The 23,674-nt window shown below is 34.6% G+C and overlaps 1 protein-coding gene across 1 annotated transcript in view; it reads right to left on the bottom strand.

Moving 5' to 3' along the window:
* Positions 1-23,674, bottom strand: part of LRPPRC (leucine rich pentatricopeptide repeat containing) — a 115,195-nt gene that overhangs the window by 57,949 nt on the left and 33,572 nt on the right. The window contains exons 12-20 of the mRNA XM_036872415.1: positions 20,749-20,867; positions 18,920-19,013; positions 15,745-15,811; positions 5,741-5,768; positions 3,910-3,967; positions 2,731-2,837; positions 2,440-2,517; positions 1,666-1,710; positions 887-1,000 (exon numbers count right to left, since the gene is read on the bottom strand). Of these exons, the coding sequence (XP_036728310.1) occupies positions 887-1,000; positions 1,666-1,710; positions 2,440-2,517; positions 2,731-2,837; positions 3,910-3,967; positions 5,741-5,768; positions 15,745-15,811; positions 18,920-19,013; positions 20,749-20,867 (710 nt within the window). The remainder of the gene's footprint in view (positions 1-886; positions 1,001-1,665; positions 1,711-2,439; positions 2,518-2,730; positions 2,838-3,909; positions 3,968-5,740; positions 5,769-15,744; positions 15,812-18,919; positions 19,014-20,748; positions 20,868-23,674) is intronic.

Here is a 23,674-nt window from a genome sequence, read left to right as displayed (position 1 = left end):
TTCACCTTGCTCCCAGGTATTTTTATTTGCCTTTTGAAAAGCAGGAAAAGATATATATATGTGGGGTTTAAAAGATATATTATCCACACTGCAAAACAGGCCACTATGCCAAATTTGATGTTTTAAGGTTTGGGTATTGTATTATAAAAAAAAGACTTCCAGATTAAATATGTACCAAGTGAGCCCTTACTCACCGTCCAATTTCCATGCACAGAAATATCTATCATTGCAACGTTCCTCACAGTCTAGTTCAATATCCAAGTAATGTAAGGAAATATTTTAGAATTTAATAGTACCATGTTATAACCTTAAAGTCAGCTGTTATTTTTGTTCCCCTAGAAACACAGGCATAAAACCAAATGATACTGAACTAGAAACTGAAAAAGTCTAGTGATATACCACAAATTGCAGACGCACACTAAAATGAACACAAAGTACAGCTGGATGCCTGATGAAAAAAGGCAAGAGACCCTTTATCTCAGAAAGACTTTTTTCCAGCAGGAAAATGGAATTTCAATCCCTGCATTAACAACCCAGTAATATTTGACTTGCAAATGACTACTGCATGTATCAGTTGCTTGACAATCTAGATATAAGAGACCGGAGCCATGGCTTGAAAGGACATTTGGCATGTATGATAAACCTATCATGGCTGTTACTATCATTCACTTTGCAGGTTATTGTAAACAAACTTCAGCAACTGGAAAACATGCCATTCAAGGTGTAGCTGAAATTAGCTAACCTTTCATTTAATTGCATTCTTCACAGACATGATGTATAATAATTAATTGTAAAAATCATAAATATTATATTTGGCTTTGCTTACTTTTCTCTATAAAGAATTTTTTTTTACCTTAATAGCATATTTGAAATAGTTAAAAGTTACCTCTTCTGAACACAGCATTAATATGAGTTGCTTTAGGACATCTCCTATAGGTTGATTTTCAGCTTTTAGTTTTTCAAGTTTAGACTCCAAATCAGATGATGTAGGCTGCGTAGTCTACAGAAATGCAAAGAAAAAAGAAGGAAAGAAATTTCCTATAAAGAAAATGCACCCTTTGTCACTCTTCCCTTTAAACTGACCTTTCCTAAATGTCATAAATGCTATCATGGATATTAATCTGGGGATCTGGGGATGGACTCCAGGGGTTTATAAAGCTCCTGAGATTATATGTAAATTTCTTAGATATGTCGATTTTTTTGAGATATGCTGATTTTTCTGAAATAGCTTTTACCAACTTCTTAGAGGTACACTGATGACAAAAATGTTAGGAACCACTGGTTTTATAAGGACACAGTCTAGAACTCTCATTAAATGTGGTTATTATAGGGCTTCCCTGGTGGCGCAGTGGTTGAGAGTCTGCCTGCCAATGCGGGGGACACGGGTTCGAGTCCTGGTCTGGGAAGATCCCACATGCCGAGGAGCGGCTGGGCCCGTGAGCCACAATTACTGAGCCTGCGCGTCTGGAGCCTGTGCTCCGCAGCAGGAGAGGCCGCGATAGTGAGAGGCCCGCGCACCGCAATGAAGAGTGACCCCCGCTCGCCACAACTGGAGAGGGCCCTCGCACAGAAACGAAGACCCAACACAGCTAAAATAAATTAAAAAAAAAAAAAAAAAAATGTGGTTATTATAGCATGTAGAATCTACTCAAAAAGCCTACTTACTTTTCGAGAGTCTGTCTTCTCTCTTTCAACCAACATATTAACATCCTAAAATTGGGATTTAAATTAGAATCAGAAAACATGTGGAAAATATATTAGCAAATGTCAAAAGCATATTTTGGAAATTTCATTTCATTTTACTGTTATTTTTCCATCTTCCAAAATTTTCCATAAATTCTGTTCATGCTTTATAACCACTGTAATAAATACTTTAAACACGTTCTTCAATATATAAACAGCATTTACCAGCAATCAATAAAAAGCCTTATTTTAAAGGTTGTCATTTAAATAAACTTTTGGCCAAAAGCAACATATTTGGGCTTCCCTGATGGCACAGTGGTTAAGAATCCGCCTGCCAATACAGGGGACACGGGTTCAGGCCCTAGTCCGGGAAGATCTCACGTGCCACGGAGCAACTGAGCCTATGCGCCACAACTGCTGAGCCTGCGCTCTGCAGCCCGTGAGCCACAAATGCTGGGCCTGCGTGCCACAACTACTGAAGCCCGTGTGCCTAGAGCCCGTGCTCTGCAACAAGAGAAGCCACTGCAATGAGAAGCCCGCGTGCCACAACGAAGAGTAGCCCCTGCTCGCTGCAACTAGAGAAAGCCTGTGTGCAGCAATGAAGACCCAAAGCAGGCAAAAATAAATAAATAAAATAAATTTTAAAAAAACAAAACAAAACAGGAAAAACAAAAGCAACATATTTAAATAAAATTTTAACATGCTTTTATATATAAATTAAGCATTTAAAAAAGTTGATTACTGTTTCACACACACCTTAATCAATTCAGGAACATGGTAGCTATCCAGCAGATTACGAATGCCTCTGTAGATATTTTCAGGAATTTTTACATTCTGTGCAAAGGGAAGGGAGGAGAAAAAAAAAACTGAGTTTTAGACAACCAAACTGAGATTTGTCTAACAGAAATTATCTCAGACATAATTTAAGCCTCCAACTCATCTATGTCATTGAGAAGTGGTCTGGTTGTACTTAAAAGCAGCAATTTCAAATCTAATAGATACATGTCAGGCAGGACAGGCATTATATAGCAAAAAATGAAATGGTACCATCTCCATCAGCTGATGGAAGTATTGTCTCAAACGCTCCTCCTTGGCCTGTACCTCTGAGTCACTCATGCTGTCAATCAAGTTATAAAGAAAATAGCCAACAGCTTCTGTGGAAAAAAACAAGAGAAAGCATTCCACTAAAATTACTGAGACTGTCATGTTATCAAGATTAATTTATAAGAAATCATTTTGGTGTGAGATGTCACCCTGATGAGAGGCTCTGAAATGGCAACAATGATCACTGAGGCATAGAGATTATGTGGTTTGGGAGCACATATCTAACTGGTGAGTGAAAGGAATATTAATTATTTTCAGACCTAGTGACAGCTTTTCAGTACTGAATCTTACTTCAATCTATTTTTTTCCACCACTCTGTGACAGAAGTTGTCCTGCCCAAGGCCTTACCCCTTTCCTGTCCAAATCACAAATAGTGAGAATAAATAAATGCCTTGTACACATTTCTATACTAATTTTTTGGTGGGCAATACTTAGGGAAACATAAAATTAGAGAGGATTGTTAAATGTTGAGTATAGAAAGTTAAATAATTTTAATAAGCAGATACAGTAATCCTGTGGAGAGCTGCCTATTAGCCAATGAAAAACTGAGATTAACAAAGATGTTTTGTAACAACAGTAATTTTCCTATGCATTCAAGCATAAAATGTATAGGGCATGTGTTAATACCTAGGATAGAAAAATACGAACTTTCAAGAAGGGTACCTTCTTACAGAAACCCATATATTCTAGGCTTTATTACGTGAAAACAAAAATCATTAAATGTCAAATAATATATTTTGGGTAATAAATTATATTTAAGTGGAAAAATCTACAAGACCGCTTTACTATTTTATATGTTTGATTATACTGGCAAAACATTAAAATCACATAAACATGAAGGATTACTAATTTTTAAGCCTATTTTGATTGATTCTATAAGAAGCATTTCCTCAATATCTAAAAAAAAATCCCTCCCAACCCTCCCTTTAAAAAAACAATTATGATAAAACCAAACACCTCATAGATCTCAAAATGTTGTAGTTATCAATATAAAGATTTATAATCAAATGTTTTCAAATTTCACTTTCAAAAAGAAAATGTTTACTGTAATCCTTCTAGTTCATCATTACATAGAAGAATGGATTTGTGGATAAGTTACAATCATCGAAATTGAAACGCTACCCGTTGGTCCTGGAGGCTCCTGGCAATAACGTCCATCCTTGTACAACAGTTCTGTTATCTGGTAAGACAGAAAATGCGTGCATTGCAGCAAGAGAAGCAAACAAGAACAAATACAATCTGAAATTGAATTCTTGAAATAATAAAGCCTCTCCCCAGTAAGGTGTTATTCTGTATCATAGTAATTCAACACCATCCCCACCTGCCAAGGAGATTGTTTCGTTTTTAAATAATAGGTTTGTCTTTTAAAAACAAAAACAAAACAAATCCATGTTGAAGGAAAACTGCAATGTTTCATGAAATGTCACTAAGAAAGCCTCTAAACTCATCTGTTTATATACTGTTTTAAATAAACTGTTATAATAGGAAATAGCTTACAGAAATTATCAACCAATGTTATTTGTCATTGTACTGTTTTTGGTCTTGTTGAAATTGGTCCAGTTTCCTCCTTTTAAATGAAGTTTTACAGAAACAAGAAAGTAAAATATCCTGAACCACTAAATAACTTTTTTTTTTAAGTTTTTCAACATTTTCCCAGTCATTTTAATGGCATTAAAACAAAAGGGGGTCGAAAGTTCTAACATGTTTGTTCTCATTGATTCTTATCAACTGAATACACAAAAACTAAAGACTTACTCATCAACATTAATTCTGCCCACAAAATTTCAATTTAAAAAATTCAAATATGTATTTTATGATGAAAACGATTACAAAACCTACATACAGTACTGACATCTAACTTCTGAACACAGTACTTGACTATATATCCACAGGCAGAAGATAATAAGAAAGGAACATAGTTTTCTGAAGTGATATGAGTTAGGAATTCTGAATTACTTCATGTGCATACTACGACTGAACTTATTTGTTCTTTAAATAGTGCCTGGCACATACCGTTAAGTATTAACAACTCAAACTACAGCAGCTTCTTCAACTATTTATTTTCTAATATGGAAAATTAGGCAAAACTGACCATACCCCACTTCACTCCACCATGAAATCATGCTGCTGTTAATAGCAATTCAAAGGTTAAGGTAGAAACTGTTCAAAAGCAAAGCAAAACAAAACAATCCTTACCTACAAACTGTTTTTTAACCAACACAGACATGTGTAGAAGGTAGACAATAAATTCTACCAGAAGTTGTAGCCATACATCAGACATGACAGCCAAATTTAACACCAAATTTTGAACAAAGACACATTTAATAAACCAATGAAAAATCTTTCTAGTCAAAAAATTAGTTCTAAATATAAATATCTCAACCATATATTATAACTGACTATATAGTCTGAATGGCAGTTTAAGTAATACTAAAAACAGAACTGAATGAAAATAAGATTTTTAAAAATATTTAAATTGGGAATTCCAATCAATAATGTGCATTCTGATTTTATTAAGCTACAAATATTCTTGTAATTCAGCATAAGGATCATTGTACTTCCTGCATAAAAGCAGTTAACTTCTTAAAAAGATAGCAGTTTAAAATTAATTTGTGTATCATTCATATATATACATATAGACTACACTTACACAAACATATACACACATGTATATATTTTTAAAAATAATTATTAAATCTGTATGGTTACTGCAATAATGTTAACAGTTGTTTTTTGGAAAAGTTGAAAACCTTAATGAAGAATTTAGGACAAAGTAAAGGATCACTTCAATAATAAATTTCATGCTCCAGGAAAGCAGTTTTAAGACTAAAACGACAAACTTCAAGATTCTAAATTCACTTAATTTATAATGATACATGACAAATATATGAAGCTATTATAACTTTTGCTTTTTATATACCATGTTATGATTTGCAATATTAGGAATACTTACCTTGCTCCAAAGGTTTATATTCATAGACCTGCAGGGGGCAGCAAAGGATTAAAAATAAACCCAAAAGTTTAAAAAACATTTTTAAGTTAAAAGACACTAGCAATTATTATATGCAATGCATACAGATCAAAGCCCTAAAAAAAATAAGTAAATAAGTGTTTCCAAAATCAAGGTGAATTTTCAGGGCAAGGTAATTTAGAAAGATTGACTCTCATTTACTTTGAACCCTCAAAATAAAGAGATTTACTGATTCTTGCTCTTGCTCTGACTCAAGAACAAGAATCAGTAAATCTTGGGGTCCCAGTTTGATGGAGCAGGATATTTGCATGGTCTCAAGTGTCTACCCAAGACTGCTTATTACTTGTAATGGTAAAGACAGTAACCACATAATGGAGAAATCAAACCAGTATCTTCACTGAGTGATCAAAATTAACACCACTAATGAGATGCTGATGGACACATTTTAGATTTAATTCCCTGAGAAGGACAGAACATCACTCCTGCGGTATTCCAATCAGGGATGTAACATGAAACTAATCATGGGGAACCATCATGAAGAACATTCTAGAAAATAACCGGCCTGTATTCTCCAAAACTATTAATGTCATAAACGACAAAGGCTGAAGAACTGTTCCAGATCAGAGAAAATTAAAGAGAAAAGACAACTAACATCCGTCCCTGAACTGGATTCTGTTCTGGAGGGAGGAAAATAAAAAAAATTTTTTTAATTTAAAAAAGAGAGCGAGAAAGAGAAAATAATTGATAAAACTGGTATATGAGCTATATTAGATAAAAATATTCCATCAATGTTAAATTTCCTGAATTTGTCAACTATGATGCAGTTGTGTTAAGGGAACATCCTTGTTCTGTGCAATTATATACTGACGTATTTAACGATAAAGGGTCATGACATATGCAACCTAAGCCCAAATAGTTCCAAAAAATTAAAATTTATATATACATGCATGTATAAATAGATGGAGAGAATGTATAATGTCAAAAAATGCTAAAAGTTAATAAATGGGGTATATAAAAGTTCTCTGTACTACTCTTGTAATTTTCTATAAATTTGAAATTATTTCAGGAAAGCAAAAAGAACGGCTCACCCAAATTCTGACTGTTTAAATGAAAAATCATTTACAAAACTGGGTAACCAATGAACCCTAGTCTTATACTATTTAAGCTTTGTAAACTTAATGTCTATAAGCTTTGTATATTTAATTCAAACACAGAATCTACTTTAAGAAGACTAGTTACGTTTTAATGATAATTTTACAATGCGAATATGATTTATATATTTATTATAATTATGTATATTATACTTAACATTGTAAAATACCCACAAAATTTACAGGCCTTTTTAAACCTATACCCACAAAAATTCATAGCCCTCTTTAAACTTGAGGTTGGGAAGTTTAGGGTGGACTGTTTTGGTATAGTGAGTTAATAAGGCACTTATTTTAACTTTAAAAACGTTCAGAATGAACTACTGACACACATGACTACTTGGATGGATTTCAGGGACATTACGCTGAGTGAAAAAAGGCCAATCTCAAAATATGATATACTCTATGAGTCCAGTAATATAACCTTTGCAAACTAAAATTATAAAAATTGAGAACAAATTAGTGGTTGCCATAGGTTAGGGATGGTGGATGGGAGATAAAGAGGTACTGGGGGCAGGGGGTAATTTGTAGTGATGGCATAGTTCTGTATCTTCACTGCAGTAATGGTTACACAAATCTATACGTGTGATAAAATGAGATGTAACCATTGGGGGAAAATGGATGGAGAGTATACAGGCCCTTTGTGTCCTATCTTTGCAACTTCCATGACTCCACAATTACTTCAAAACAAAAAATAAGAACATGTTCCATGCCCCTCTAGAATCCTCTGCCTTATGATAAAATCATCCCTTCTACTAAAGCACATTAAGAAAAAGTTTTGAAAAAGATGAAATCTTATTCATAAGTGGGGAAAAAAAATGTTTACGAAGCCCTGCATTTAATAGTGTTTCTTCCAATTTTGGAAAAAACTCTTCCAGTAATCAGTTAGCAGAAGACATGATAAACTGACCCAAAAATTGTCTGACCTAAAATTTGTATCTCTAGGCTGAACTGGAAGACAACCTCTCAACTGTTACAAGAAAGCTTTTCATCTCATCCATCCACTGATTACACAGCAGCCTCCTCCGACTACTTGACACTTCCATGTTTAAAAAAAAAATTTTTTTTTTTTTTTTTTTTGGCCAAATAGTAAGTGAAAGAAGAGTGAGCACTCAAAATATGAAGATACGGACTTCCCTGGCAGTCCAGCCGGTAAGATTCCGCGCTCCCAATGCAGGGGGCCCGGGTTCGATCCCTGGTCGGGGAACTAGATCCCGCATGCACGCCACTACTAAGAAGCCCACATACTGCTACTAAGAATCCCGCGTGCCGCAACTAAGAAGTCCACACGCCGCAACTAAAGATCCCTCATGCCACAACGAAGATCCTGCGTGCTGCAACTAAGACCTGGCGCAGCCAAACTAATTAGTTAAAAAAAAGAAGATAAAATGCTGTGCAGTGAAGAATAAGATACAGTAAAAGTTTATACTGATAAAAAAATCAGGCATCTTTTTTGGTTAGGCTAGAATCTGCTTTAATTCCAAGAAATCTGAACCTGTAGATAGATGCTTCCCACACCTAAGGAATTGGGGTAGGGGGTGGTGGTGCTGGGGAGGAAGGTGGGGATAAGGGGAGTAGGGAAATCAGTTTGCAAGGACTTGAGAAGCCAATGCCCAAAAGTGTACAATATTAAGTGGCAAGATTTGCAGTGGTTTGTCATCTGTCCTGTACCATGGACCCCTTTGGGAATTTGGTGAATTCGTTTTCTCAGTTACTGTTAGTTTTGTAAGGTGTGATAACGTTACAGTGGTTGTTTTATTTAAAGTAAGTTCTGAGGTATATACGAGACAGAATGACAAGAGGTCCATAATTTTAAACAGTCTAGGGGAAAAAAGGGGGGTGGGGGTGGGGAAGGAATAAATGAAACAAGACTGTCCAAATCTTAACTGTTGAAGCTGGGCAGTGGCTACTTTGGAGTTCTACTTTCGTGAATGACTGAAAGCTCCATAATGAAAAATAAACACATACCATCTCTGGTCTAAATTCTGTATCTCTATTCTAACTCTCAGCATTAATAAACTGGGCTTTCTTTTTAAGAAAAGCTACTTTAATCATATCTTTCATCAAACATCAACTTAATGTAGAACAAAAAATATTCCTAGGATAGTAAATTGCCATCAAACCTGGCATGAAGTACCTAGGGAAGGCATAGAGGCAAACTTTCAAAATTGTACACATATCTAAAATAACTGAAAATGACTAAAAGCACTACCTTGAACATGAAGCTTCATGACAGATGGCACAGGTCCAGAAAAAACAAACTAAAAAACCCCATACAGAAATCTTTTAAACTAAGCTGTGTGAAAGATAGTTAACACTTCTTCATCACACACGCAATCCTTGCAATCTGGCTTCTGGCCCCAAACCTCCACTGAAAGTACTCTTACTATTACCACTAATCTCAATTCAAAATTCAACTAACACCTTCTGGTCCCCTTTGACTAAGTTTTGAGATTTGTGCTGTTGATCATTCCCTGCCATTCTTCCAGTGATGCTACTCAATCTGTTACCGAAATTCTCCTGCCCTAGGTGCTCCTTAAAAACAATCCTCTGTACTAGCTTCCAAGTGCATTGTATTTTTTAATTTTTAAGACAATCCTGCAAGTAGGTATTTAAATTCCTTGTTTCACAGAAGAAGAAACAGACTCAGAAAGGCTAAGTTTAGAATTATCTTCACCGGAAGTTCCACAGGCACCTAAAAGGATCCCACGAATCGCTGATTATCTCTTGCTGTTGTCCTATTCCCCCACCTACCCTTACGGTCCCCTTTTCTCCCCGCTTCAAATATCCATTGTCAGTCTTATCTTCATTATGTTAATCTTTCAGCGGCTGAAAGCCATGACTCAAGGTCTAAACTTCATAACTTAGAATGAGATCATTTGTGAAGAGCCCCAGGCTACCATTTTGGCTTTATTTCTTGCCATTATTTCATGGGCAACCATTATGTCAATCTATCATCAGGTTCCCAAATGCACTGTTCTCTCAGCTTCAATGCCTTTGCCTGGAATGCCCTTCCTTCCCCTGGGCAAATGCTTATTCATCCTTTAACCTCAGTTCAGCACCTTCTCTACACATCTTGCCCTGACCCATCCCTCCCCTAACCTTGGCAGAAAGAGACAGTGATTCAGTTATATATATATATATTCTTTTTCGTATTCTTTTTCATTATGGTTTATTACAGGATATTGAATATAGTTCCCTGTGCTATACAGTAGGACCTGTTGTTTATCTCTTTTATATATAGTAGTTTGCATCTGCTAATCCTAAACTCCTAATTTATTCCTCCCCCCATTTCACCTTTGGTAACCATAAGTTTCTTTTCTATGTCTGTGAGTCTTGTTTCTGTTTTGTAAATAAGTTCACTTGTATCATATTTTAGATTCCACATATAAGTGATATATGATATTTGTCTTTCTGACTTACTTCACTTAGCATGATAATCTCTAGGTCTCTCCATGTTGCAGCAAATGGCATTGTTTCATTCTTTTTATGGCTGAGTAGTATTCCATTGTGTGTGTGTGTGTGCGCGCGTGTGTATACACCACATCTTCTTTATCCATTCAGATAGTATCTTCTCTATATATTCATAATTATCAAGACAAGTTTGCAGTTGCTTTCCTATTTTCTGGTACCTAATTAACAAGTTGGGGGCAAGAAGATTCCTATTCATTCTTGAATTACCTATTACCTCACAGTCCCAGCCCTTAACACACACTAAGAGCTAACATTTCCTGAGTACTCACAAACTGTACTTCATGAAGTACTTCCCTTCTCCTTGTAAAAATGTCATGAGTGGGAGCCTCACTGGCTGACTGAAAAGAGGAACTTAACACCTGGCACTTAACTTGGTTGACTGTGACAGGGCTAGTGTCAGAAACTTGACTTTTGTCAACATGTGAAAGGCAGCTCTGCTCCAATGGTACAGATTCCTACTTTGTCAAGTTCAAACTCTTGCCACTGGGTCAGAAAAATCTCTCCTTATATCACAGAACTCTTTATCTATGGACTACGAAGACTTAAGTGCCTCCAAGCCAATTCTCAAACATTTCTCTTTTTGGTATTTGCCAACCAAATTCTGAACTATCTTCAGTGACATTTTGTCTCTTAGAAGTGACTCAATATTTCTGGGGTGGAGTTTTCAGTAATATACAAAATGTACACTGCCTTCTTTCTCATTTGAAGTTTGTTCAGCTGGTGCTATTGTTAAGAGGAAAGAAAGTCTTATTCATACTAAACATATTCTTGCCCTGGATTTGACGGAAGAATTCACTAACTTAACCAGAGTAAATGCCCTTTCAAATACTTTAAAATAGCTTTATTTTTTTTTTTAATTTGAAAGTAAAAATTCCCTAATAACCTTGAATAATCTCACCCTAACTAATAGCAAAACTGAATTTTAAACATTTTATATAGGTGACTTCGCCTCTATAGGCTACCAATTTGGTTTATACATTGGGAAACTTTGGGAAGGCATGACACTTAATTGGTATTCAATGACCATCTCCTGAGCTTATCAATTTACAGAAACACTAGCTTGCCACTTAAACACCACTCAAACACCACTCCCAGAATATATGAAGAAAATAGTGTTGGTCTTTCAAAAATATTGTGGGATAGCGTAAAAAATTAATCTGGGCCCAAAGAGGTTACAGAACACATGGGAGGAACTACTGCCTCTTGGACCATGGATCTACCACTATTAGGCAGATAATACTAAAGGCAGATAACTCTTTCAAAAATTGCATTCCAATACCAAAATGCACATCCAAGTTTCCCTTAGAATTAGCTAAAGTGACTATGCTATCTCATTTAATGTTTTATAACTATGAATAATTTTTTTGGTAACTTTAAGTGAATCTCTTATGGGCTAATCCTTATAGGAGCTGCAGGACTCTACCGGCAATACCAATCAGTTTGGTTTTCAGAACAGCTTTCAGTCACTCAGCCAATTCTAAAGTTGCCAGAAGAGTACAACAGGGCCCTGAGAAGCATGTGATAGGTGACCGTTTCAAAAGCTGTACTGAATGTACTGACAAAGGGATTTGAAAATATATATACTATTTGGCTCAGCATCGAATGAAAGAATAGAAGGCTACATTAATGCCAAGATAATGGACTGTAATGACTATGTTTTGAATTTTTAATAGTTTTGGGGGTGGGAGGAAAAGAAAGAAATTACTTCTAGTCAAATACTTCAAATTTTGCACATTCTTATGATTAATGCCAAATTACCACAACCTGAAACTTTTCGGTATCTACAATAAGAAAAATTCATCAACATAATATAGTTTTAGAACCTACAGATTTAAAATATTTCTCTGGACGGGACTAATTAAAACTTGTTTTTATAGGGCAGACTATCAGAGCAGAGAGACCTTGACAAATAGAGAGCCCTGGAGAACTGCAGAGGGTTGTCCTCAGGCTTCAGCTAAGTACTGATAAGCACATTTGAGTGAAGAAACAATCTGAAGTCCAGGAAACTACCTGAGAACTTTCCAGAAGCTCAAAAAAAGACATTTCCCAGAACCCACACATGGGATTGGAATAGTTCACATTCCTAATAATCTCAAAATACATGGGCTAGCAGACAGAATTATCAGTATCAGGAGGATACTACCTTAATAGCAGGGCTTGACTAATTTAGTGGGAATAATCCTAGACTAAAAGCTGCTCTAGTCCTACCTAACAAGGCACAGAAGCAAGCACTAAGAAAACTGTTCCAAGTAACTTAACACTGTCTCAGAACAAAGCTCAAAAATATTTAGAGGAATTGAAAAAAAAATCCACATCCACCAGCATAAAATCCACATCTGGCATCCAAACAGAAATTATAAACAAGCACAAATGTATGATGCCTGAAAAAAAAATTAATTAACAGAATCAGTAGGCAAGAACATCAAAACATCTATCATTAATATCTCCATATAGAGAAGAAGGAAGAAAGAAGCATGAACGTGATAAGGAGACATGGAAGATTAAAAAAAAAAAAATCTGAATTTCTAGAAATGAACAATATAACGTCTGAGATTCAAATACATCCTAGATGTATCTCTGCTTCAGCCAGCCTCCACACTGCACAAGTTAGTCTACTTTCTTCAGAATAAAGGACAAGTTCCTTCATGTTTTTAAAAATATTTTACAATCTGATTCTAACCAACATCTCCAATCTCAGCAATAAATACTTGTTGAATTAAAGAGAATGCTCAAAAACAGGCAGAAACACAGAATATATAAGGCCTCGATAATTAATTCAACAGTGCTAATCATGTGCCAGGTATTAATATCTACGTGCTGAAGATAGTGCAATAAACCAAACAAACATGGAACTTATGTTCTAATAATCAAAATAGCTACCACAAAATCTTTGTCACAAAATAGGAGCAAAAAAAGATAAGCATGCCCTAATTTAGGACATTTTATTTTTCCAAATTGCAATACATTAGGGTAACTAACTTCCCAGCCCACAATAAACCAGAAACAGCAAATTATTTTAGTGTATGTAGGTTAAGGTAAGTACACTGAAAGTTGTCAAGAGGGACAGTAAAAAAAAAAAAAATCTTACAGCAAAGATGACACAAAATTAAAAAGTAGGAACAGAAAACACAGCAACCAGACACACTTACTGGAGAGGTGAGCAGCTCTCCATACTATAATCTTTAAGCCACTAAAAGCTCAATGACTGACCTAGGTATGTATCAGAATATGCAATTAGGTTTTTTTCATCATAATGAATCAACTTTATAGTCCAAGCACTTTGTTTAAGAAGTCTAGGATTGGGCTTCGCTGGTGGCGCAATGGTTAAGAATCCACCTGCCAGTGCAGGGGACATGGGTTCGAGCCCTGGTCCGGGAAGATCCCATATGCCGCGGAGCAACCAAGCCCGTGCGCCACAACTACTTAAGCCCGCAGGCCTGGAGCCCCTGCTCCGCAACAAGAGTAGCCCCCGCTCGCCGCAACTAGAAAAAGCCTGCGCTCAGCAACGAAGACCCAACGCAGCCAAAAATAAATAAAATAAATAAATTTATTAAAAAGAAAAAAAGAAGTCTAGGATTTGTGAAATATAACAACTGCCTTTCAAACTGAAAAAAATAATAAAGGTAAAGAAGGAAATACCCATGATCTGGAAGTTTGTATGAAAAACTTGTTTTCAAGTCTTTTGTCAAGGACAATTATATGAAAAGTCACTATATTACATATACTTCATAATGCATTATGGGTTCTTGTTTTAAAATCTGGCTCTACTAGCATTTTTATCTACTTGATTATGTGTTCTGTATCTTTCAAACTTTAAAGGCACAGACCTTGGTTGTTTTTTTTTCTTTCTTAACTTCAGGAAAACAGCAACTATTTAAATGTATGTAGGTGTATGAGAGGAGTGGAACTGTACTGGCTAAATAAAGAATGGCAACAAGAATCCCTCCTACTTGTTCTGTCTCTTCTTGCCTGCAATGGAGGTTCCGGAGATGTCAACAGAAAACCTAGGGCTTCCATCAACAAACAGTCCAAAAATTACTGGGATCAATATCAGAAGTCATTAACATTATAAACACAGAAAGAATGACAATATTAGAAACTCATCCTTTTGCAACCACCTCTGCTAACAACTGATTCAACAAGGATTACCAACTGCTACTATCACCACTGAGTGAAAGGTGCTAGAAAACAGGGTAGACACACTATCTCAAAGTATCACCCCACAGACGCCTTACTAATTACAAAGGAGATGAGGTTCCTTTGCAAGGAAGAGAAGTGGGGGCCACCAATGTAAGCAAATGATCAAAATTAGCTGATGGCACCAAATTTGGACACCTGACATTATATTCCTTAAGAACTGCCAATCACCTATGAAATATACTTGCTAAAAATGTTCAATCTGAGTCTGATCATGAGGGAAAAATTAGGTAAACACAAAATATGAGAGGGACATTCTATAGAGAAAGAAGCCTCGACTCTTTCCCCACCACCACCAAAAAAGTAAGGAATTGTTTTTAAGAGAATAAAGAGATAGCAATCAAATACTGTGCATGAACTTAACTGAATCCTCAAAAAGTAAAACAGCTATAAAAGAATTTTAGAACAGCTGGGACAATCTTAACACACACTATGTATATCAGTTGATATTACAGTATTGTTAATTTTTAGGAGTGATACTGGTATTGTGATTACATAGATGATGACCTTATTCTTAAGAGAGATATATTGAAGGATCCAGTATCATGATGTCTACAACTTCAAGGAGTTCAGCAAAAAAGGAGAAAAAGTGTATATATGTATATGTATATGTCCATATGTATATATCAGAGAAAAAGTGTATGAGAGAGAAAGCAAGTCAATATGGCAAAATATCAACAATTGGTGAATCTACATAAAGGGTATGTGAGTATTTCCTTTACCACTCTTTCAACTTGTCTTTATGTTTGAATATTTTCAAAATAACAAAATTGGGAGAAAAGGTCATTAACATTCCCTGAGCACACCGAGGAGGAGAGTTGTATTACACTGAATAAAAGTCCTCTTGTAATTAAACGCTCAAAGTATAAATCAAATATACATGCAAATTTGTCTATAACTCCAACTCGCCATTTTCAAAGAGTGCTTTCTCTTTTTGAAACAAGACCTCTACCAAATCAGTATGAATTTCTTGGAATAGATGATAAAAAAAAGGCAGCCTAAACTCACAACTACTTAGTAGGAAGAATAAAATAGATAAGGTTATTTTTCAGGTAACTAGTATACTGGAAGATAAGAATATCCGTTTCTTTCCTCACACAGTAGGTCAAAAAGACAGGAGAAATCAGTCTATATTCAGGCAAAGATTATATAAGGTGATCACCTTACCTCCTAAAGCCTAGAATTAGGCTGCCTCTCAATGAAGCAAATGAGAAAGGCAATGTATTTGATTCCACTGCAAAAGAAAATAATCATCATGAAACCCCAGACCAAAACCAAAAACTTAAATTATCAATTTATTTGAAAGCACATTTATACCAATACCTTTCAATTTTCATCTGGGAAATATTATTTTAAAAATGGAAAAGTTTTCATACAAAGTTAATTAGAAATTGCAGAAATACATACTGGCAATATAAGCTATCCTTTTAAAACACTTTACTTCATTTACATAAATCTATACAACTAATGAATTTATAAATATTCCTTTGTATAAATGGCAATAACTAATCTACCAGCATACTCAAAGTCAGTCTGGTACACATACCAAGGCTGTATGTTACTGGACAACATGGCACTATGAAGGGAGAGACTGTAACTACCCTTTAAAGACAGAAGATGAGGGGGAAAGTTCTTTTCTGAGAGTGGTGTTGGATTCTGTTGAACCACTCACACTTTCTCATTCTATTTTCCACATGATCTATGACCTGCATTCATGCAAGAGTGACAACCTAAAGTCATAATAACCTCTTTACTTGTTATGTAACTGATTTATACTGATCTTTCACTTTTCTGATGATTTGTTTGCTCTACTATTCATTTTGGTATTTAAGTCTACAGCCTTGTATGTTTCAATGCTGACATTCTAAGCCTGATTTGCCTTAGTATAAGAATCAGGTCTTAATGCATAAGACCTGATTCTCCACATAACCCTTGCCATAATTAGCTTGGGATAGAATAACAGTAGGCATATCCTGAATTTATTTTTCCCTGTCACTATATTAAAATAGTGCCATGTTATAAGTAATTGTTTTAATCTTTTCAGTATATATGCAAAGTGGCTACTGAATGACTCAAGAGGGATGGAATTAGATAGGAACTCATAGTGGAGGCAAATTCTGAAGACAGAATTAATAAATACCGTTTAGGTAAAGATTAAGATAGCTGGTTAACTTAAAAAACAAAAAACTCATGGGAAAAATCACAGTAGGTTTTAAGATTTGCTCATCTCCCTAAATATGAATAAAAATGTAACCCGCACACCTAAGGAGAAATACTTTAGACTGACTGTTACATCCCTTGAACAGGAAGCATAAGTTTTTCAGTGGTTTCATGTAGCATTTAAAACTCTAAAAATCGTCTCTGGAATGAGCTGTATTTAGTCACTCAGGAATTTTTAAGTGGATACACCACATGCTTTTTGGTAACCTTTAATTTTGCTTGATCAAATTAATTTCCACACCTACAAAATCAAGTGGGAAAATGTTTCTTACTACTCCACAAACTTGATCAAAATAAGCCATTTAATAAGTCAGGGGGATGGAATGTACAGCATGGTGACTACAGTTAATAATACTATATTTCATATGTGAAAGTTGTTGAGAGAGTAGATCTTTGAAATCCTCATCACAAGAAAAAAAATTTTTGTAACCATGTATGTGGACGAATGTTAACCAGACTTACTGTGGTGACCACTTTGCAATATACAGAAATATTGAATCATTATGTTGTACACCTGAAACTAATATAATATTGTATATCAATTATACCTCAATTAAAAAAAAAAAAGACAAGCCATTTACTTTTCTCTACTACCTGCCATTCCTTGTAGTAACCAAAAGTGCCTATCTATAAGCAGCCTACAGGGAATACCAGCAATTATAGAACTAACTGCTCTTCAAAGATCTGTAATTCAAAGGGTGAGGGAGCTGAAATCTTCTTTAGTCTTTAAGTTCATGGCATTTTTCTTTTTCACATTTAATAAACAGCCTCTTGGAAACTTATTTCTAAACTATTCAGATTAGTATTTTACAGAATATTATCAAGTTTTTATTCATTAAAAAGGTGACCAGAAACATCTCAGCAAGCTGGAAGGCTGCTGACAAGAAGCATCTAGTTTCCTTAGCAACAAACAAGTGTGAAGAAATTCAAGAGGTTGACAATGAAGTGGAATGGATGGTATGATAAAGGGAAAAGGCAGCTCTCATGTATCCACCTTATGCACCCAGATTCCTCAGCTAATGCTTCTCTGTTTTCATCTTGTCAGTATGGAAAAATCTATATATTATACAGAGTAGAAGGCAAAATCAATACTCTCGGATAGCAGCCAGCATTAATACTCAACCTTACACTCAAATAACTACACCTCTAACAGTCAACGCTTTCATACTGAACACTTCGCCTTTCCCTTTATAAAAATACAATAAACTATTTTAAATAAACACAGGTAATATATACCAGTAATCTGGTTTTTACAAAGCTTCCGCTTACACAATTTGAATATACGTTAATAAAAGCTTAACTTTTAACATTTCAGTGGCCTAGAAGTTGATGTTTGTATATTTATTTTTAAATATCTCTTTCACAAGATCTGAAACACTGTCAAGACAATGCCATAGATATGTTAAAAAATTAAAATTAAAAAATGTCTAATTTATTAAAATTAAAACAGAGTATAGTGGAAAAATGAGTTTAAGATTAGATGATCTTGGTTCTGACTCAATCACTAACTTTGGGCAAATCATTTAACATCTCTATGCCTTTCTTCATCTATCAATGATGGAAGTTTATTAACATGTGATGAACGTTGTAAAGCACCCTATCATTTATAAGTGTTTGGAAACATTTACTGTGTTTTTAATAATGAAGACTGGGAGATGGCTTCGTGTAACTTAGGGCCATAATAGGCATTAGTTTAGAAAACACTTTCAAAAACAAGATCTCATATGATTCTCACAACTCTCACAAGGTAGACAGATAGGCAATACTATCCCATTTCATAAAATTGAAATAAAAGAACGATACGGATATTTGTTTCAGGTCCCATAATCAGCAGCTTAATTATAAATAGGACCCAAGTCCTCTGGATCCCCAGTCCAACCTAACACCATGTTATCTCCAAGGTCCTATTAACTTTAAAGTTACTTCCAAATTATCTACAAGTTCAACTCATAAACTATCTTATAAGGCTAACTTAAATAAAACATATAAAAACTTCCTTGCTTTTGAGGAAAATACTTTGAACTACCTGAGGCAGGCAGTGAGGGCATGAACCACCCTGTATGCCCTCAAAAGTAACTGAAATTAACACCTGTCAAGCTTACTTCTAATGCTGCATACTTACAAAATGATAAAATATAGTCTAAGTTTCCATTTACTGCTTCAATTCTCAATTCAGCTTGAGAAAATATACTATCTTCATGTAGACATCCATTTTCCTAGGGATAAAGCATATTTCAATGATAATACACCTCAGCTAAAAATATTTTGATATGTCATTCAAATTTCCTGTTTTCCCGTTTCTTTATATGACCGTATTCTGATAATCTTTCATTTAAAAAAGATCGTTTTCTAAAATAATGCAAATAAACTGAATAACCAAACTTCAGCAAAAGCTATGAGATACAGTCCCAACATCCCAAATTAAATGCTATCTTCAAATTCATATAATCTGTTACCCTTAGAGTGCCTTCCTTCTAGGAAGAGTTTACTATTGAAGACATTAGAACAATTCTCTAATTAACAACAAAATAAAAATTGAATGCATTGATCTAAAATGATATTTTAAGACATATAATGAGGTAAAGATCAAATTTATTTTTATTTAACTCCAAATGGCTAATGACTTATCTCAACATCATATTTAATAATTTAAGTATATGGGCTGAAATTTAGCCAAACATGTTTACTGAACCACTTTATAATAAGAGCACAATATTAAAAATTCACTAATCAGTAATAAGAAATGAATAAAGATAAATTACAGTATATCCACACAATAAAACATCATACAAGCATAAGCAATCATTTGTGGAATTACATACTATAATGTAAAGGTGCCAAGTGAAAAAAGTAGGTTTTGGGGAAATAAGAATATGTGGGAAAATTACTTTTTTAAATATATTTTTTAACAGTAAAATATGTATAGCACAGTGTCAAAATACACTGTTAAATACTCAGGGAAGAAAGGTAAAGACACTCAAGACATAAACTCTCCCTTTAAGAGGTGTAATTATGAAATCATTTCAAGGAAAGAAAAGAACACTCTAACAATATTAGAAAAATAAAGGCTTTATGTGAATAACCACCTAGGAAACAGGTCTTCTGAACAAAATATTTCTTACTAAAATGTGTGGTACTCTGCCACGTTGTTCCTAATTGCATAGCACTTTATTCTGAAAATGGAAAGTGTAAACATTGCTGACCCAGTGCACTGGGTCAATTTTTCATATGCCCCTTTATAAATGCCTTACTTATTCTGGTGGGGACAGGAATTATCTGGCAGGAAAACAATGCTCTGGGGTCAAACAAAAGATTACTTAAAAAAAAAAACAAAACAGAATATAAATATACTAAGAGTTTATTATGAAAATTCATATAGAAGTGAAAAGCAATATTCAAAAATGAAAGGTGCAGTTGCACTGTAGAGTGGGATTAAAAAGTGAAACTGTTTCATTTAAATTTTGTCTGATATTGGCATACTGTCTTTTCAACACACAAGAAAAATACTACTTTACCTTTATAAGACTTTTAAGTTTAGTAACTACAGATGTTAGACTTCCCTGGTGGTCCAGTGGGTAAGACTCTGTACTCCCAATGCAGGGGGCCCAGGTTCGATCCCTGGTAGGGGAACTAGATCCCGCACGCATGCTGCAACTAAGAGTTCACATGCCACAACTAAGAAGCCTGAATGCCACAACTAAAGATCCCACATGCCACAACTAAGACCTGGCACAGCCAAAATAAATAAATAAATAATAAATAAATAAATATTTTTAAAAAACTACAGATGTTACACTAACCAATATTTTTACAAAGCTTCAGAAAATTATATACCAACATAACCATTTTAGTCCTCAGCTCAGTGACTTTTTATATTTTTGATTACCACGAAACATTAGGGAGGAAAAATGTTCTCTTCAATTATGAAATTAAAACCACACTTGCACTCACCTGCAAAATAGCACGAACTGACTTTACACTATCAAAGCATGGAAACACGTAATTTATGTATGTCTCTTGATCAGGAGTTACTCCTATTTCATGCATTCCTTTGAGGACTTCAACTATACCTGTAAAGTCAAATTTAGAAGCACAAAGATGAGGAACTTGGAATAAATTAACAAAAAATCAAAAAGTTCAGTTCATTTACTTTCTGAATTATAATATAGGAAAAGTACTCAGCACTTTGTTTATCTGAAAGAGAAAGAACAACAGAACTGGATAATAAGATGATAAATGAAAAAATTTTATTGCCCCTTCCTTCATCTCTCCCTATTAATTCAGGAGAAAGTGCTAAGGAAATACCCTAGAAATTATAAGAAAAATGAAAACAAGCAAGATGCTTAGTAATTTCCAGTATCCCAATTGAACAGAGATCATAAAACAGCATTGCTATCACAGAGCAACATGGATCTACAAAATAAAACTTTACATGACTAAATACTGCAGAGAGAAGGGATTAGAGGAATGGGAAGAGAGGAGACCTTTCCAAGACAAAAGTGTTTTTAAGTTAAGCACTTACGAACACTTTGTCTCAGGTATGGGACTCAGATGGGATGGAGTAGGCAGAGGATGGCTGCTTTTGTTATAAACCTTGCAGTATACTTGACTTGTAAAACTATATACGATTCTTCTGAGTGATTACTTTGATAAAAAATTAAAAATAAGTTTAAGGAAAAAAAAAAAGTTAAGCACTTACGTAAAGAATTCCCTAATTGTGACCAACTAGTGATTTCCTATTTCACAGTACAAGAACAAAAAATGAATAGAGAACAACTGATTCTAACGAATGTCTCATTATATTTTAAACTATAAAAGTCCTTTATCTTCACCCATTTGTAAAAATATCTTTTATTAACTTCTTAAAAGTACAGTTCATGCTTTCCAAAGCTACAGTTAGCTTCAAATAGTACAAACTGATTTAAATCAGACCAATTAATTCTAGAATATTGTCAAACTACTCAGGTATTACCTATTTTTGACAGAGGCAGCAGTTTAATAAAAGAAAGGACTCATTTGTTTTCCTCTTTAAAATTTACTTCTTTAGCTTCATTACTTTCACAGTATTAAAACTTCCCCTAAATGTCCCTGTTTTTGCCCTATGGTATCATCTACAGAAAAATTGTATTTCCATATATTTGTTATGTAATACACTCTAATACAAAAACTTGACTGTAAATTCTCACTGAATACAGAAACATACATGCAAGTCCAACTACATTATGAATATTTGCACAATTCTTTTAGATAAAATTTAGATTATGGATCAAAACATTTTAAATTTAAACAGTTCATTATGTTTAAAATTACCTAATATCTTCAAAACCTTAGATAATTAGATATATTTCTCAAGTTGTAAAAATAACAGAGGGAAAAAACCCTGAAAGACAAAGCATGTGCTTACTTATAAATTTAAGAGAACATGCATGTAGAGTTGGTCCATATAGCACACACAAGTCTAACAATAATTGTAAGCAAAATTTAGAACTATTCCTCTAACAATTTCCTGGGAATTAGTACTAGTCACCTTCATCTCTATCATAAAAATGGCAATCACACTGTGCTCTTCTTCATATGCAAAGATTACTAAGCACCTGACAGGAAGACATAGCTGCTTTACTTTTCTTTTCTTTTTAGCTGCTTTTCAATTACTAGTAAGAGACTTGTGCTAATCTAATGTCCTCAATGTCCCTTCTGGTCAGTAATGACTGCTTTCATGACCACGGCTTAAAGTACGTAGCTAAATGTCTGATAAGACACTACAGTGAAGTGACAAAACAAAAACAGGTTTTGCAATTTAAAGAGACCTACCTTTCAACCCTGTTCTTCCACTTAATGGCAGTGTAAATCTGAGCAAGTAACTCCACTTTTCTGAGCCATAATTTCTTAGCTTACACACTAGAAATGGCAATATGCCAGAACCGTGCCTTCTAGACACTTTAACATGTACCTTTTGGCTTGATCCTTCTACCCACCATCCATGGATTAAGCAAGGCAATACGAGTCAAGGCACTCAATAAATAGAACAATTTTCTGACCTATAAGAGTTCATGCCTATTGAATGGATAGAAGCAAAGTAACAAAAATTGTAAATATTACCCACAGGTATGGAAGAAATTCTGTGGTCTAGGCCTATAGGAAGATGGAGGACAAGAGGAAAAAGAGAACATACTGAACAAAAAAAACTGCAGTATTGCAACTCAGTTTAGATCAATATATCAGGTTCATAATAACAAGGCTTTCATTTCAGCCTACTGGGTGGCCGGGGAGAAGGGGGGTGTATATTTCTCTATTTAAATAAAGCTGGAAATGCCTTTAGAAGTCCAATAATCTGTATTTTAACAAAAGTGTTAAAGTAAGCGATTTCTTCAAGATCAGAGACATGTCTTGAAAAAGAAACCTTGTCTCCTAATTGCTGGCAGGTGCTTGTAACACTACAAAAATGCAAAAACCTTCACTTTTCCCTCCAATCAGAAGGACTTGGGATCAAGTCATTTTGCATACAGGAATGATAATAAAGCTGCCTATTTACTTCTCAGAGTGGTCATTGAAACTAAAAAAAAAAAGTGTGAAACCCTAAAAATACTAAACAAATGTTAATAGTAACAATGATTTAATTTTTTTAGCTGTCTTAAAATACTCTATTTCTAAAATTTAGCATAAGGTAAATCTATTTCATTTTCTAATGTTTGAAAACAGGTCAACAAATTGATTGGAGATAGAAGATTCCTATTCCTATACAAACACTTCCCCTCATCATCTATGCCTCAAATACATTTTATTCTTTTAATTCATTTTTCCAATAATGTTTTTCAGGGAGAGGAGTGCATTCTGCTCGTTTAGATGACCTGGGTTGGTAGCATTTGTAACTTATGTA

This window comes from Balaenoptera musculus, chromosome 13 (genome assembly GCF_009873245.2).
Source record: "Balaenoptera musculus isolate JJ_BM4_2016_0621 chromosome 13, mBalMus1.pri.v3, whole genome shotgun sequence".
Lineage (NCBI taxonomy): Eukaryota > Metazoa > Chordata > Mammalia > Artiodactyla > Balaenopteridae > Balaenoptera > Balaenoptera musculus.
Note: the sequence above shows the minus strand (reverse complement) of the source record. Positions and strands in the feature narration are given on the sequence as shown.